This window comes from Rana temporaria, chromosome 3 (genome assembly GCF_905171775.1).
Source record: "Rana temporaria chromosome 3, aRanTem1.1, whole genome shotgun sequence".
Lineage (NCBI taxonomy): Eukaryota > Metazoa > Chordata > Amphibia > Anura > Ranidae > Rana > Rana temporaria.
Window position 1 is genome coordinate 359,503,861 of NC_053491.1, and position 15,319 is coordinate 359,519,179.

The 15,319-nt window shown below is 44.9% G+C and overlaps 1 protein-coding gene across 2 annotated transcripts in view; it reads right to left on the bottom strand.

Annotated features, from left to right (window-relative positions):
• The window catches only part of LOC120932694 (sodium- and chloride-dependent GABA transporter 2-like), a 131,038-nt gene that overhangs the window by 15,210 nt on the left and 100,509 nt on the right, over positions 1–15,319 (bottom strand). For both annotated transcript variants that reach the window (XM_040345258.1, XM_040345259.1), the window contains exons 4-7: positions 15,044–15,184; positions 12,009–12,090; positions 6,259–6,391; positions 3,266–3,400 (exon numbers count right to left, since the gene is read on the bottom strand). In XM_040345258.1, coding sequence (XP_040201192.1) covers positions 3,266–3,400; positions 6,259–6,391; positions 12,009–12,090; positions 15,044–15,184 — 491 coding nt within the window. The remainder of the gene's footprint in view (positions 1–3,265; positions 3,401–6,258; positions 6,392–12,008; positions 12,091–15,043; positions 15,185–15,319) is intronic.

Consider the following 15,319-nt stretch of genomic DNA (forward strand, 5'->3'; position numbering starts at 1 on the left):
ACACACACACACACACACAAGCCCCGGATGGCTAACCCCCTTTTTTTATATATATTTTTCTTTATTTCTTCTTTTTTTTGTAAAGGGCCCCCCCGCTTCTCAATTCAGTACATTATTGTAACACTTCCGGGTGTTTATTACCTCTCACAGAGATCACAGTACTCCACCTGATAATGCCTTCATGTGCTTTTTTCTCCAGAAGGACTGCACCATCTTTGTTCAGCCATCATCAGGGTCACCAGCTGCTTCCTGGACTAGGATTCCAGCTCAGAGATGACACAATCATGTAAATCCTGGTGCCTCTGCAGTTCTTGGCTGTGTTCACAAATTTCTGACACAGATCATCCCCTGGTGCAGCCTCTCCACCTTTTGACTTGCTACAAAGTTACTATGTTGCCTTCTGATTGCCAAGTGGGGGAGGACTGGAAAAGATTCCTCCAGGCTGCAGTAGACTGAAGACATCATTCTAGCCTAGGCAAATTTGCTGACTGGAGCTCAAACACAGCTTTATAATAATAATCGGTGGAGCATTTCTGACGGTGGCGGTGGGGTGCCCCCCCCCACCAGCTTGCACTTACTTACCCCATCTAGCAGCTTCGGCTCCTTCCTGCATCTCCTCCTCCTCAGCAACAGTTTCCTCTCGGCGGCTCTACCCTGCATCACCAGCTTCACAGCGGCTTTGTTCTTGGCGGCTCCCCTCCTTCTTCCCTTGGCGGTCAGTACGATCCTTCTCCTCTTGGCCACTCGGGTCTTAAGACCCACTTCCTGATTGGCTGGGAGAAGAATCAGGAAGACAATAGCGAATATTAATTCGCTATTGTCACACAACTGGAAGGGCTCCAAAAAATCATTGAACTTCATGTGTATGTAGATTAGGGGCTGAATGCATGAATTAGGGAGGCGCCGCCCCTAATGGATGGGCCGCCACTGATTTTTGAGAAATAATAATGCTGTTGTATATTGGGACATGTGAAAAATGTATTCAGGTACACTTGTAAAGTCAATAAAAGGTCCACTTTCAGTTGATCATTTTACAAGTATATCTGAAAAATAGGGCTGTTACTGATTAAAATTTTCATGTTCGATTAATCGTTTTTTTAAAATCGATAAATTTCGATTAATTATAACGCACATACATTTTTCGGATCACCACCATATATAGTCCCCACTGTAATATCCACAGACATCTCCCCCACTGTAATATTCACAGACATCTCCCCACTGTAATATCCACAGACATCTCCCCACTGTAATCTCCACAGACATCTCCCCCACTGTAATTTCCACAGACATCTCCCCCACTGTAATATTCACAGACATCTCCCCACTGTAATATCCACAGACATCTCCCCCACTGTAATATCCACAGACATCTCCCCCACTGTATAGGAAGATTAGTGCTTGCTTAGTCATACCAGAGAAGCCGACCGAACATGAGCAGTAGAGGCCAGGTGATGACGTCAGCGCGCCACTCTTGGCTCGTCTAGGCCAACGCCGGGTAGACCAAGATGGCCGCCGCTCCGGGAGCTAGGCTGAAGCCGCGGCCTTTCCTATGGCCGAGGCAGCAGCGGAGCTCTGCGGATCACGTGGTGTGCCGATCCGCATATGGTGACCCATTCGGATCATGGATCATTTACGATCCGTTGCACCACTAGTACCGATCAAAAGAATTTTGATCGATCAAAAAAAATTATGATTAATCGAGGAATTAATCTTTAATTTCCACAGCCCTACTGAAAAATTATAAATATTAACCGACTATACTTGTCTTTTATAATAACATTTTATTACATAATCTGGTTTATGAAAATTATGTGATTTGTTTCCTTCGAAGTTGGCCTATGTGCTTCCTCGCGTTCCTAATTCAGCTTTTCTCTTAGTAAGCACAGCTGAGTGTCACACAGAGCAAAACATCTGAAAAAACTGGCCGAAGGAAAAACACAGTCTGCTCCGGGCCTCTGCTCCTGGCACGGTGGATGTTTTTCAGTACAGACCTTGTAAAGCCCAGCCGCCTGTGAACAGCGCTATGTGACTGCGTGCTGTGATCAGACTCTGGGGCCCAGCAGGGCTCTGCACAGGCGGGTCACCTGCTGCCCTGTGACTGAAGCCTGGAATGTGGCCCTGATCTTTTCCTACATGGTTCTAGTTAAAAGTTTGCCTGTGGATTTGTAGTTACTAAACTACAACAAAAAAGGAGGAAAGGCAAAGCCAACTCTGTCCTTATGTTTCACCAGTAAAAAGTTCAGGTATATATTGGTAAAGGAGTGGAAAAGAGAAACCTTAATTATTTTTTCTGTAATTTTTATTATAGTTGTGAATTTAAAAATTTTAGGTGATTTTAAACTGTTGTTTTATACTTGTTTTTCCCTATGTCTATCCAAACTTAGTTTTACAAACAAACATTTAATACAGGACAAAGTGTACCCAAAGCACAGCGGGTTAGCTAAACAGGCTAGCTTGCTTTGGAGGTTCCTGTGTCTAAAGGAAAGCCTCTTAATGAGTCGTCTGATAAGAGAGTAGTCATTGCTGTGATAACTTATTAGGGGAGATTTACTAAAACTGGTGCACTAAGAATGTTGTGCAGCTATGCATTGTAACCAATCAGCTTCAAGGTTTTATTGTCAAAGCTTAAGAGCCGGTTCACACTGCGGCGGCACGACTTCAGGGGCGACTCTGCAAGTCGTCCTGAAGACGACTTTAGAGGCGATTAGCAAAATGACTTCTGTATAGAAGTCAATGCAAATCGCCCTGAGCCACCCCCGAAGTCGTACAAGAACCTTTTTCTAAGTCGGAGCGACATGCTTCGCTCCTATTAGAACGGTTCTATTGCATAGAATGGGACGCGACTCGTCAGGCGGCTGATTGGTTACAATGCATAGCTGCACAACATTCTTAGTGCACCAGTTTTAGTAAATCTCCCCTAATGAGTTATCACAGCAATGACTACTCTCTTATCAGACAACTCATTAAGAGGCTTTCCTTTAGACACAGGAACCTGCAAAGCAAGCTAACCCGCTGTGCTTTGGGTACACTTTGTCCCCCCAGTGTGAACCGGCTCAAACTGAACAAGCTGAAGTTAGAAGCTGATTGGCTGCACCAAACTCTGTGTGCATCAGTTATAGTAATTCTACCTCATTGAGTTGTGTAAACAATGGGCTTCCTTCAGCACTGGAGTGAGTTATACAATGAGTAAATGCATAGTTGGACTTTATGTTAAAATAAAATAATGTAAAAAATAAAGTTGGAGTCTATAGTCTGTAGGTACCTGAGGATCCTTTAGTCGGCTGAGGTCTGGGTACAAGTAGAACTGGATCCCCCCTAGGGCCCCTGGGAGAGAAACCCCACGGATAAGTAGGACAACCAGCATCAAGTAAGGGAAGGTGGCAGTAAAATAGACAACCTAAGAAAACGGGTAAAAAAGGGAACATATACTATGTGAAATGATATGCGCCTTATAAGACAAGATGGAGTTAAACAGGCAAATGATGATGACTTTTGATACATTTTTAAATGTCTAGCAGTTTGTGTCCCATTGCAGATATTTTATTTTACTTCCTGTCCTGGAAACACAACAGGAAGAGAGAGCAAATCTCTCCAAAGTGCAAGGAATAATTTTTTCAGAAAACCAGAACAGGCGTTTCCCTTGGAAGATTCCACTTTTTATGCTGCGTACACACGATCAGACATTCCGACAACAAAACCGTGGATTTTTTTCCGACGGATGTTGGCTCAAACTTGTCTTGCATACACACGGTCACACAAATGTTGACGGAAATTCCGATCGTCAAGAACGCGGTGACGTACAACACGTACGCCGAGCCGAGCAAAATGAAGTTCAATAGCGAGTGTGACTCTTCTGCTTGATTCTGAGCATGCGTGGAATTTTGTGCGTCAGAATTGGCTACAAATGATCCAAATTTCCGACAAGAACTTTTGTTGTCGGAAAATTTGAGAACCAGCTCTCAAACATTTGTTGTCGGAAATTCCGATAGCAAATGTCCGATGGAGCCTATACACGGTCGGATTTTCCGACAACAAGCTCACATCGAACATTTATTGTCGGAAATTCCGACCGCGTGTACGCAGCATTATTCTGGTGACAAATGTAACAACAAATTTTAGATTTTCCATCACTTTCTGCCCAGTGACAATGATAAGCAGAACAAGTAGAAAGTGTTAATCTCCCCAGTGGGGACACAGACAACAATAAAAACTTCCTCCCTACCTATTCTGGCCAAAAACTATTAAAGTAGAACCCCAACCAAAAATAATAAGGTAAGAATGCCTGGGTCTTTGAAAGATAAAATAACAAAACAGGCACCTTGTTGGACTTAAACCATAGTAAGCCTGCAGATTTTACAAAGTGGCTAAGGGCCAGATTCAGATACATTTACGTTGCTCCACGGCAGCGTAACGTATCCCATTTACGTTACACCGCCGCAGGTTTACAGCGTAAGTGCCTGATTCACTTATGGTGAATGTGTAACGTAAATCCGCATTTGAATTAGGCGGGCACCATTTAAATTAGGCGCGTTCCCGCGCCGAACGTACTGCGCATGCTCCGTCGGGAAAATTACCTGACGTGCATTGCGCTAAATGACGTTGCACGGACGTCATTTGTTTAGACGTTAACGTAAATGGCGTCCAGCGCCATTCACGGACGACTTACGCAAACGACGTCATTTTTTAAATTTTGACGCGGGAACGCCGGCCATACTGAACATTGCTTAGAACACCTAGGGCTCAGCCCTAATTTTACGACGCGTATCTCGACGGAAACAACGGAAAGTTAGAGCGACGGGTAACGCGGACGTTCGTGGATCGCCGTAACTAGTCATTTGCATATTCTACGCCGACCGCAATGGCCTCGCCACCTAGCGGCCGGCATAGAATTGCATCCTAAGATCCGACAGTGTAAGTTAATTACACCTGTCGGATCTTAGGGCTATCTATGCGGAATTGATTCTATGAATCAGCCACATAGTTAGGACAGGCGGATCACAGAGATACGACGGCGTATCAGGAGATACGCCGTCGTATCTCTTTTGTGAATCTGGCCCTAAATTCCTGGAGTTCAGTTCTAAAGGAGTTCATACTGCAGCCAGAAAACAGGCAATTCTATCACATTCCATTAGTAAGAATTAGTTCACACATGCGGCTAAGGGACAGCCAGTTGAGCCGCATTTTTTCCACCTCACAAACGCACGCCTGAAGCAGGGCATGCAGCCACTTGGGGCCACAGGAAAAATGAAACAGTATGTTGACAATATAAGTCAATGGGGCCACACCACACCCGCATGGCTACCGAGTGCAATACATGTGATTGCAGTGTGATGGTGTGGCGTTTACAGGCTTAAAGCGGGGGTTCACCCTAAAAAAAATATTTTTTTTTCTACCATGCTATCCAGCATACTAGCGCGAGCTACAGTATGCCTTTATTTTTTTTTTGGGCGCCGTACTCACAGTTTAATCCCTTAGTTAAGTTTCAGACTAGGCGTTCCTAGGCAGAGGGGAAGATGATTGACGGCCGGCTATGGCACGTCACGCTTCCCGAAAATAGCCGAAATAGGACTTGGCTCTTCACGGCCCCTGCGCAGTCAGCTCCTAGTCTGTGCGCAGGTGCCGTATAGCGCCGTGAAGAGCCGAGTCCTACTCTGGCTCTTCTCTGGAAGCGTGACGCGCCATAGCCGGCCGTCAATCATGTTCCCCTCTGCATAGGAACGCCCATTCCCCGCGGGTGTCTGAAATTTAACTAGGGGATTAAACTGTGAGTACGGTGCAAAAAAAATAAAATAAAGGCATACTTTAGCTGACGCTAGTATGCTGAATGGCAAGGTAGAAACTTGTTATTTAGGGTGAACCCCCGCTTTAAATCGGGTAGTGAGGAGGCAACATATCGCTTCATAACTGCCCATCAAACACTCTATGAACAGTGATCCACTACGATCGTTTTCAAAGGGGCAACAAGGGCTGACACACATCTTCTACCTAATGTAGCCTGGTAGTTGATGTGGAAGTGGTATAGCACTGCTATTTGACACAGTACCCTGGTCTTTATTTGGTAAAGTGCACTATGAATGGGGGTTCACTGTTTAAAATGTAGGAATGTAGCACTCCTATCTGTGGTACCTTGGGGGTTAAAGAGCTATGACTTAAAGAGCGTCTCCTCATTTAAAAAAAACTCTGGAGCAACTGCACTTGCATAGTGCAGTTTAGTAAATCAACAAAGCCATTCGTGAAGCTGGTGCCAATACTCACCTTTCCAGTGGATTTCACTCCTTTCCAGATACAGAAGTAACAGATGATCCAAGCGAGGAGGAGACACAGTGCCAGTTCCCAGCGCAGACTGCCCATGTTTTCGATACCATCTGATATACTCAATACACGCCTCCTGTAGATACAAGAGGGCTCAATAAGGAAAGCAGAGTCAGGACTAAAGACATGAATGAATATTCATCCTAACAACTGACTGGGAACCAATAACATCACTGAGGCACAAACCTTATATTCTATAAATAACTGAAAAACCATAAAGTAAATGAAGTCAAAAGGCCAGATCTGCACAATTTTTTTTCAGAAACAAAGAGCCCCAGCTAGTGTTGAAAGTAAAAAAGCAGGCTGCAATGTTCATCGCCTTTGTTGCACTTTCCCCCACATTAATTTCCCTTTGAAACTAGATGTCCTAAGCAACGCTGTATTCTGGCCTAGGCCAACAAGGCCCAGGCCTAGGGCAGCACTTTGCAGGGGGGGCAGCACGGAAAGTGTCCCCGCCGGCTTGCGCTACACTGTTAGTGTAACGCAAGCTGCTTCTAATTTTGACTGTCCTATCATCCTGGGCCCAAACCTTCCTCACTGTGTTTTATGTTTTCTGCTGCACCATTGGCATGTTTATATCTTCTTATTCCTCTCCATAAAATTATCAGAAATTTGTGCTTAAAGTAGAACTGTAGGAAACATTTTATTTTCGCCAATGGCGGCTGGTGCTCAAATTTATTTGGGGGTGCAAACAAACGAGAAAAAAAAAACATCAATTGCAGCCTCACTGTGCCCATCAATTGCCACCACTGTGCCCATCAATTGCCGCCACTGTGCCCATCAATTGCCGCCACTGTGCCCATCAAACGCAGCCACTGTGCCATAAAATTGTCGCCACTGTGCCATGCCATCAAACGCAGCCACTGTGCCATGCCATCAAACGCAGCCACTGTGCCTATCAATTGTCGCCACTGTGCCATGCCATTAAATGCAGCCACTGTGCCATCAATTGTCGCCAATGTGCCATGTCAGTGTCGCCACTGTGCCCATCAATTGTCACCACTGTGCCATGCCAAACGCAGCCACTGTGCCATCAATTGTCGCCACTGTGCCATGCCAAACACAGCCACTGTGCCATGCCATTGTGGCCACTGTGCCCATCAATTGTGGCCACTGTGCCCATCAATTGTGGCCACTGTGCCATGCCAAACGCACCCACTGTGCCATCAATTGTCGCCACTGTGCCATGCCAAATGCAGCCACTGTGCCATGCCATTGTCGCCACTGTGCCATGCCATTGTCGCCACTGTGCCCATCAATTGTCGCCACTGTGCCCATCAATTGTCGCCACTGTGCCATGCCAAACGCAGCCACTGTGCCATGCCATTGTCGCCACTGTGCCATGCCATTGTTGCCACTGTACCATGCCGAACGCAGCCACTGTGCCATGCCAAACGCAGCCACTGTGCCTATTAATTGTCACCACTGTGGCATGCAATTGTCTCCACTGTGCCATGCCATTGTTTCCACTGTGTCCATCAATTGCTGCCAGTTTGCCCCCTCAAAAACGGCCAGATTGCTTCCCCCCCTGTTACATTTCTCAGGTAAGCCATCCTCCCTCCAGGCTCCCTCGATGTCTTCTCTCGAGTCCCGCCCTCGATGTCGCTTCAGCCAATCAGGTTACTGGTAACCAGAACCGGTGAGCCTGATTGGCTGAGACGCCTGTCAGTGTTAACCAGGGAACGCATACCCCGTGCGTCCCCATGTTAACTATTTGGAAGCCGATTATGGCCCTCAGGCCGCTGGCTCTGATAGACACTTCCAAAGCCAACCAGCTGCCGTTATTCAGATGGCTGGCGCTCACCAGGGGGCCGGCCATCTGAATAGTGGGCAGCGGCGACAATACATAGATTCATGCAATGCATGAATCTATGTATTGTTTTTCAGTGGCTCTGCAGGAGCGAGAGGGGGTGGCGCTCCTGCGCCCTCTATGGACGCCCCGCCACTGGTTATAGCCCCTGTCAGTTTATTTTTTACCATCCCTGTCCCATTACAGAGATTTCCCTTCACTTCCTGCTCTATAGCCAAACAGGAAGTGAAAGGAAATTTATGCAAATTAAGGGAATTCAATGGCCCCCCGACCATAAGAACTAGTGTCCCCACTCAAAAATTTCCGGGTGGGTCTTAAACAGAAAGGGGTGGGTCATATTTAAATTAGGGGGTGTATGAGTTTAGTCAGGCCTAGGGCAGCACAAAACCTAAATACACTACTGGTCCTTGGTCTTTGGGGTTGAGTGACTCATTCAAACGAGAAGACTGAGGATAAACTGTGAGTGCAGGGCATCACCTACCCCTTAAAATGAGCGCTACTCTTTGCATAACGGAGAAGCTTCCACTATCAGGAGAAGACCCTGCACCTCCTGAAGGGAGAGGGAGGTGGTGGTGACGAGGGGGTTGGGGAGGTTGGCTGATGAGGAAGAATTATTCCATAGGTGGCCTTTAAAGAATATATCTACCCCAATTGTTTTGTTTTTGATAAAATAAGAAACTGGTTAAAAACTTGAGGACGTCGGATGACAAAACGGGTAGGAATGGTGAGTATATTTTAGCACATCTTGCGGTGTAGTAGAAGACAGAAGATTTTTAAAAGAAGAGAAAATTCTCACTGCAATTTACTCACTAAGACTTTTTATAATATGTATGAATTATATGGATTGTTTCACCTTTATTTAAATTATTAAATTTATTGTTTGATTTGAAAATGTTTTGCACAATGGAACTTAAACATATGTAGGTATTTCACATTATAATGTACTGATTTACAGGTATAGGATTAAGAGCACTAAAAATAGAAAATACATATTTGTGTACAGCGCTGTCCTTTTGATATTTAAAAAATCCTGACAGTTTCAATTTTTGCTGTAGAAATTAACCTTCACTTCCTGTTATAGAGATAGAACAGGAAATTAAATGAAATCTCCCCAAAATGAGGGAAAATCTCCTTGTCCTCCCGTGTCCCCACCTCTTGTTCTGATAATGACTAAACTTTTCTAATCACTTTCTGTGTTAAGGCTCATACACACTATAAGAAAATCGAGCGAATATTTTCATCCAAAGAATTTTCATACGATTTTCGAATAGTGTGTATACAACTTTCATACGAAAAAACCCTAAGGCCTTGTACACACGAGAGGACCGTTTCCAGCGGATAAATCCTCTGGTGGATTTTGATCTAATGGCTGTACACACCATCAGATCAAAATCCCTGCGGAAAACATCCGCGGTGACGTGGCCGCGCCGTCGCCGCCTCCATGACACGGCGACGTGCGCGACCCTGGAAGGTAAATACTTCCACGCATGCGTCGAATCATTACGACGCATGCGAGGGATGGGATCGGACGGACTTATCCGGTGAGTCTGTACAGACGACCGGATAAGTCCGCTGGACAGGTTTCCAGCGGATAGATTTCTTAGCATGCTAAGAAATTTTTATCCGCTTGAAAACCGTCGGCTGGACAAATGTCCGCCTGAAAATGTCCGCTAGGCCGTACACACGACCGGATCTATCTGCTGGAACTGATCCGTGGATCAATCCCAGCGGATCGATCCGGTCGTGTGTACGGGGCCTAAGGGACAAACTCTGAAAAAGTTCTCGTATGGGAACAGAACTAATGATTTTAGTTTAATGTGTACCTTTTTCGTATAGATTTTTGTACAAAAAAAATCAGATAAGAAAGACTGCGCATGATCAGAAACAACAAAAAAAAAGGCTTTTGTCGTACGAGAATTTTCAATGCAAATTGTCGTTCATCGTTTCCTATTTGCTGAGAAACAACAAAGAAAATCGGGCGTTCGTTCGCCCCGTTTTCTTATAGTGTGTACCCCAATTTAGTGACAATAGACTCAATGACTATTCTGCCCAGAACTAAAAAAACTATACATCTAAAACTTAAGCCTCATACACACGATCGGATTACCCAACGGCATGTGATGACAGGCTGTTGTCGTAAATCCGACCATTTGTATGCTCCAGACAATTGTTGTCAGACTTTCCGCCAACAAATGTGGGATAGCATGCTTTAAAATTGTCCTTCAACAAATGTGTGTTGTCAGGTTATCCAATCGTGTGTACACAAGTCCCTCACACAACAGTCCAAAGTACAAACACGCATGCTTGGAAGCAATGCTCACCATAACAAAACAGTAGCAGAAGTTGCCCAAGGGGTGGCGCTAAAGAGCTGAAAAATCACATTGTTTCGTGTTTCTTGGCCGACAATTCTTTGCCGTTTGTATGCAAGACAAGTTCATGGCCAATGCCCTTCGGACAAAAGTCCTACGCTTTGTCTGCAGAAAATCCGATCGTGTGTATGAGGCTTAAGAAAGGTTTTCAACAGGGTTACATTTTAAGCCCCTCAATTCAGCATTAAAGTAAACCTGTCAATTGTCAGTTCAAACCAAACACATTATGCACATGAATGCATAAAAAGGTGATCTTCAGTAAAACTGCATAATAATTCTATTCTACTGTTTTATGCAAAAGCCAAGTTTGTTCCTTCCCCGCCACCTCCTGGCCCCTACTGTTGGCCCTGTAGCTGCCTGTCATTTTAATGGCCAACGGAGAAAATCAGAGTTGGGAGGGGCTGAGCAAAAGCTTCACAGAAAAAGTGGGGATCTGCATATAACTTCAGCTGCCGCAATCTCTGAATGTATTGCAGGCTCTGTTTGGTTAAAAACTGCTTAAAGAGGAGTTCCACCCAAATTTGGAACTTCCTCTTAACCCACTCCTCTCCCCCTTACATGCCACATTTGGCATGTAATTTTTTTGGGGGGGGAGTGGGGGCTTCAGCACGAGTGGGACTTCCTGTCCCACTTCCTCCTTCCTGTAGGCGACTAAGCTTAATCGCCTTCAGGAAGTGGCTGCTGTAGGCGATCGCCTAGGACACGTCACAGGTCCTAGGCGATCTCCTGGGCAATTACACGGCGCGGCGCCGGGCCGCGCCGCTCGCGCATGCGCAGTGCCGCGCCGCTCGCGCTCGCGCATGCGCAGTGGGTGCCCGGCCGTGAAGCCGAAAGCTGTCACGGCCGGGTGCCCACACTGAAGATGAAGACGCCGGCCGGGGAGGGGGGGGAGAGGAGCGGAGCCCCGGCCGGCGCGTCGCTGGAGCGCTGGAGCAGGTAAGTGCCTGTTTATTAAAAGCCAGCAGCTACACTTTTTGTTGCTGCTGACTTTTAATAAACATAAAAATGGCTGGAACTCCCCTTTAAACCCATACCCCTGATGTCACACAGCATTTTATAAAGACAGAGAATAGTATTAATGTCTCCTGGGAGCACAGTGTCATGCATCCCAGGAGACAATTCACAATGCCGACCGTCAAAATCTTGCGGGATTTCACTTGTCACGTGACTCGTCAAGCAGGTCACGTGACGAGCATTCACCGCTTCCCGGATGTATTTGCTTGTGGGCTTCACAATGCCCACAAGCAAAATGGCAAATTCCGGCAGCGATTTTATAACTTTACGTTTGCGGCCAGTTCAGACTGGGGATCATTGGAAACCTCAAACACGTGAGTACCAAATTCTTACACATTAAAACAATCAATGCACTATTAAGAAGAAAAAAAAACGATATACCACAGAACAATAGGAAAAACAATAATTGAAATGGTATTTTTTTAGCTGTGAACATAATGGATAAAGCAAGAAAACTCGTTTTGGTAAGTGGTATTGGTAAATAGCAGCCGCGCACTTACTCCCAGAATTCGATGACACTTGATGTGCCATTCAATGCCGTGCCCTGTGTGCCGTTACTTTTGTAAGAATCCAGGCATTGGTCTAGGAAAACAGGGAACACATGAGCAGATGGGTAAAAACATGACAGAAAAGGCAAAACACATATATTCAGCAATATTTGCTGACAATTTTAGTCACCAAGGACAAAGGAATTACAGCATTGTCGGTATGGTTAGTATACAATTATCTGTCACTGGTTTCATATTTCTTCTGGGGATTCCAGTGTTGAGATTTCCCAGTCATAAACGGTTACTGTCCCCATACACATGTCTGTCTACATGGGCCTGCTACTGCTGCAAATCTATATATATAAAACTCAACGTGTGTGTGTGTATGTATGTATGTTCCAGCATCACGTCCAAACGGCTAAAGATGATAACATGAAACTTGGCACACATCTTACTTATATGTCAGCAACAAACATAGGATAGGTGGTTTAACCCTTACCCACCCCCATTTGCCATGGTCGGGGTTTTTCTTTAAAGTCCCATTCAACTCTATGGGAAATACATGTTACTTCATGTTCCAGCATCACGTCCAAACGGCTAAAGATATTAACATGAAACTTGGCACACATGTTACTTATATGTCAGCAACAAACATAGGATAGGTGGTTTAACCCTTACCCACCCCCATTTGCCATGGTCGGGGTTTTCCTTTAAAGTCCCATTCAACTCTATGGGAAATACATGTTACTTCATAACTTCCAAACAGCTGTTGATATTTCGATAACACTTGGTCACATGTTACTTATATGTCCACTTAAACTATAGGATAGTTAATTTATCACTTAACTACCCCCATTTGATAGGGTCGGGGTTTTTGTTTAAAGTCCCATGCAAATCAATGGGAAATGTATGTTCCCACATAACTTCTGTACGCCTGGAGATATTTCAATAATACCTGGTACACATACTACTTATATGCCAAATAAAAATATATGACAGTTAAATTAACCCTTACCTACACCCTTATATAAAAGATGGGTATATTTATATTACTATGATTTTCCTCCCCAAAAGGTTAAGATAGGAAGACCGGGCAACGCCTGGTATTCAGCTAGTATAATATAAATAAAAAATCCAGCAGGAATGGTGGAAGCCTTTCATAAACGGAACAATGGGTGTACAGGCCCAGGAACTCGGAGCAGGGATGGTGGAAACCCCTCATAATGGGGACAACAGGTGTTTAGGCCCAGGAACTCAGAGCAGGGATGGTGGAAACCCATCATAATGGGGACAACAGGTGTTTAGGCCCAGGAACTCAGAGCAGGGATGGTGGAAACCCCTCATAATGGCGACAACAGGTGTGTAGGCCCAGGACCTCAGAGCAGGGATGGTGGACTGGAAACCCCTCATAATGGGGACAACAGGTGTGTAGGCCCAGGAACTCAAAGCAGGGATGTTGGGAGCTTCTCAAAATGGGACAGCAAGCATGCAGGCAGGGGAACTCAATGTAAATATTGATACAAAAAAATCACTGGCGCTCAATGGGAAATAACTAATATCCCATGAAATACTTGAAACCCTCGTATGGGCTGAGAACAGTCCGTGCTGCAGAGATCCGGATACCCTGAAGTACCACAAATACACCAAAAAGGAAAACTCTGCGCTCCTGAAAGTTCACCAATTATAAATTCACTTAATGTTTGTGAAGAAAAAAACATACATTAACACTTTAATTTTCGGAAGATCCAGTCCTTTATATGGTTAAAAAAGGGAAAGTTTCCACAATGTACACAATATAATAAAAAAAGTATAAAAAAAAAAAAAAAAAAACCTTTCCAAATGTCTGCATCAGACCAGCACCCTCTTCAGACTTCAAATAGTTAAAGCTTGCGGTTTTAGTTTGTGGGCTGTCTAGCAAGACATCATTAGTGCAAATGGTGAGCACAGTACATTACCCAGCCAGATGTAAACATCGTTTGAATGTCCTTCTCCTGGCTGATGTAACAATGTCCGGGATCCTAGGCTCTCTCCTATGCGGGTCTGGAAGCTTCACAGACCCGATAAATGTGACTGCTGGAGACACAGCGTGGATCAGCCTATCAGAAAGGACGCTCTCCCTGGGTGAACGTGCAAGCGTCCCACGTCTGAGACGCTGTCTCAGTAAACCAGCTGTACTGCAGGGAGAATTTTAGGCGCCCTCCAGTGGGCAAAATGCAGTATGCGCTTGTTGAAAAATCAACAGCGTTGCATGGCGATTAAAATAATCGGATATAAAAGTTCTCAGACGTGGGACGCTTGCACGTTCACCCAGGGAGAGCGTTCTTTCTGATAGGCTGATCCACGCTGTGTCTCCAGCAGTCACATTTATCGGGTCTGTGAAGCTTCCAGACCCGCATAGGAGAGAGCCTAGGATCCCGGACATTGTTACATCAGCCAGGAGAAGGACATTCGATCGATGTTTACATCTGGCTGGGTAATGTACTGTGCTCACCATTTGCACTAATGATGTCTTGCTAGACAGCCCACAAACTAAAACCGCAAGCTTTAACTATTTGAAGTCTGAAGAGGGTGCTGGTCTGATGCAGACATTTGGAAAGTTTTTTTTTTTTATACTTTTTTTATTATATTGTGTACATTGTGGAAACTTTCCCTTTTTTAACCATATAAAGGACTGGATCTTCTGAAAATTAAAGTGTTAATGTATGTTTTTTTCTTCACAAACATTAAGTGGATTTATAATTGGTGAACTTTCAGGAGCGCAAAGTTTTCCTTTTTGGTGAACTCAATGTAAAATTGGTAGGAACTACTCATAATGGGTATCAAAGTTTTAAAGCAGGGGAAACTAAGCTCAGGAATGGAGGGAACCCCTCATAATGGACACAACAGGTGTGCAGACCCGGGACCTCAGTGCAGAAATATTGGGCACAGCAGGTGGAAAGAGTTACCCAATGAAATCCTGGACCTTAGCAGACACCAGTACCTGCAGTATCAATCTGGGGTGGAACCACCCTTTGGAATACACAATAAATGCTCTTAACACATCTTACCTGTGTTCCAGGTGTGGTTGCAGGAAGCCCAGGGCAGATCAGACGTGAAGGAGTTGAAGAGATAAAAGAAGGCCCAGGCCAGGACGACGATGTAATAAAAGTTCAGCAGGATGACAATGACTTGGGATGAATAGCCAATCCCTGAACAAAAAGACATAGCACATGTTATGAGGTCTAAAATTTCCCTAGTTTGTACCACCTGATTTTGCCTAGAAACAGCTCTGACATTAGTGATCATGCTGGTTTCCAACTTGTCCAAGCGCTATCAAGGAAGAT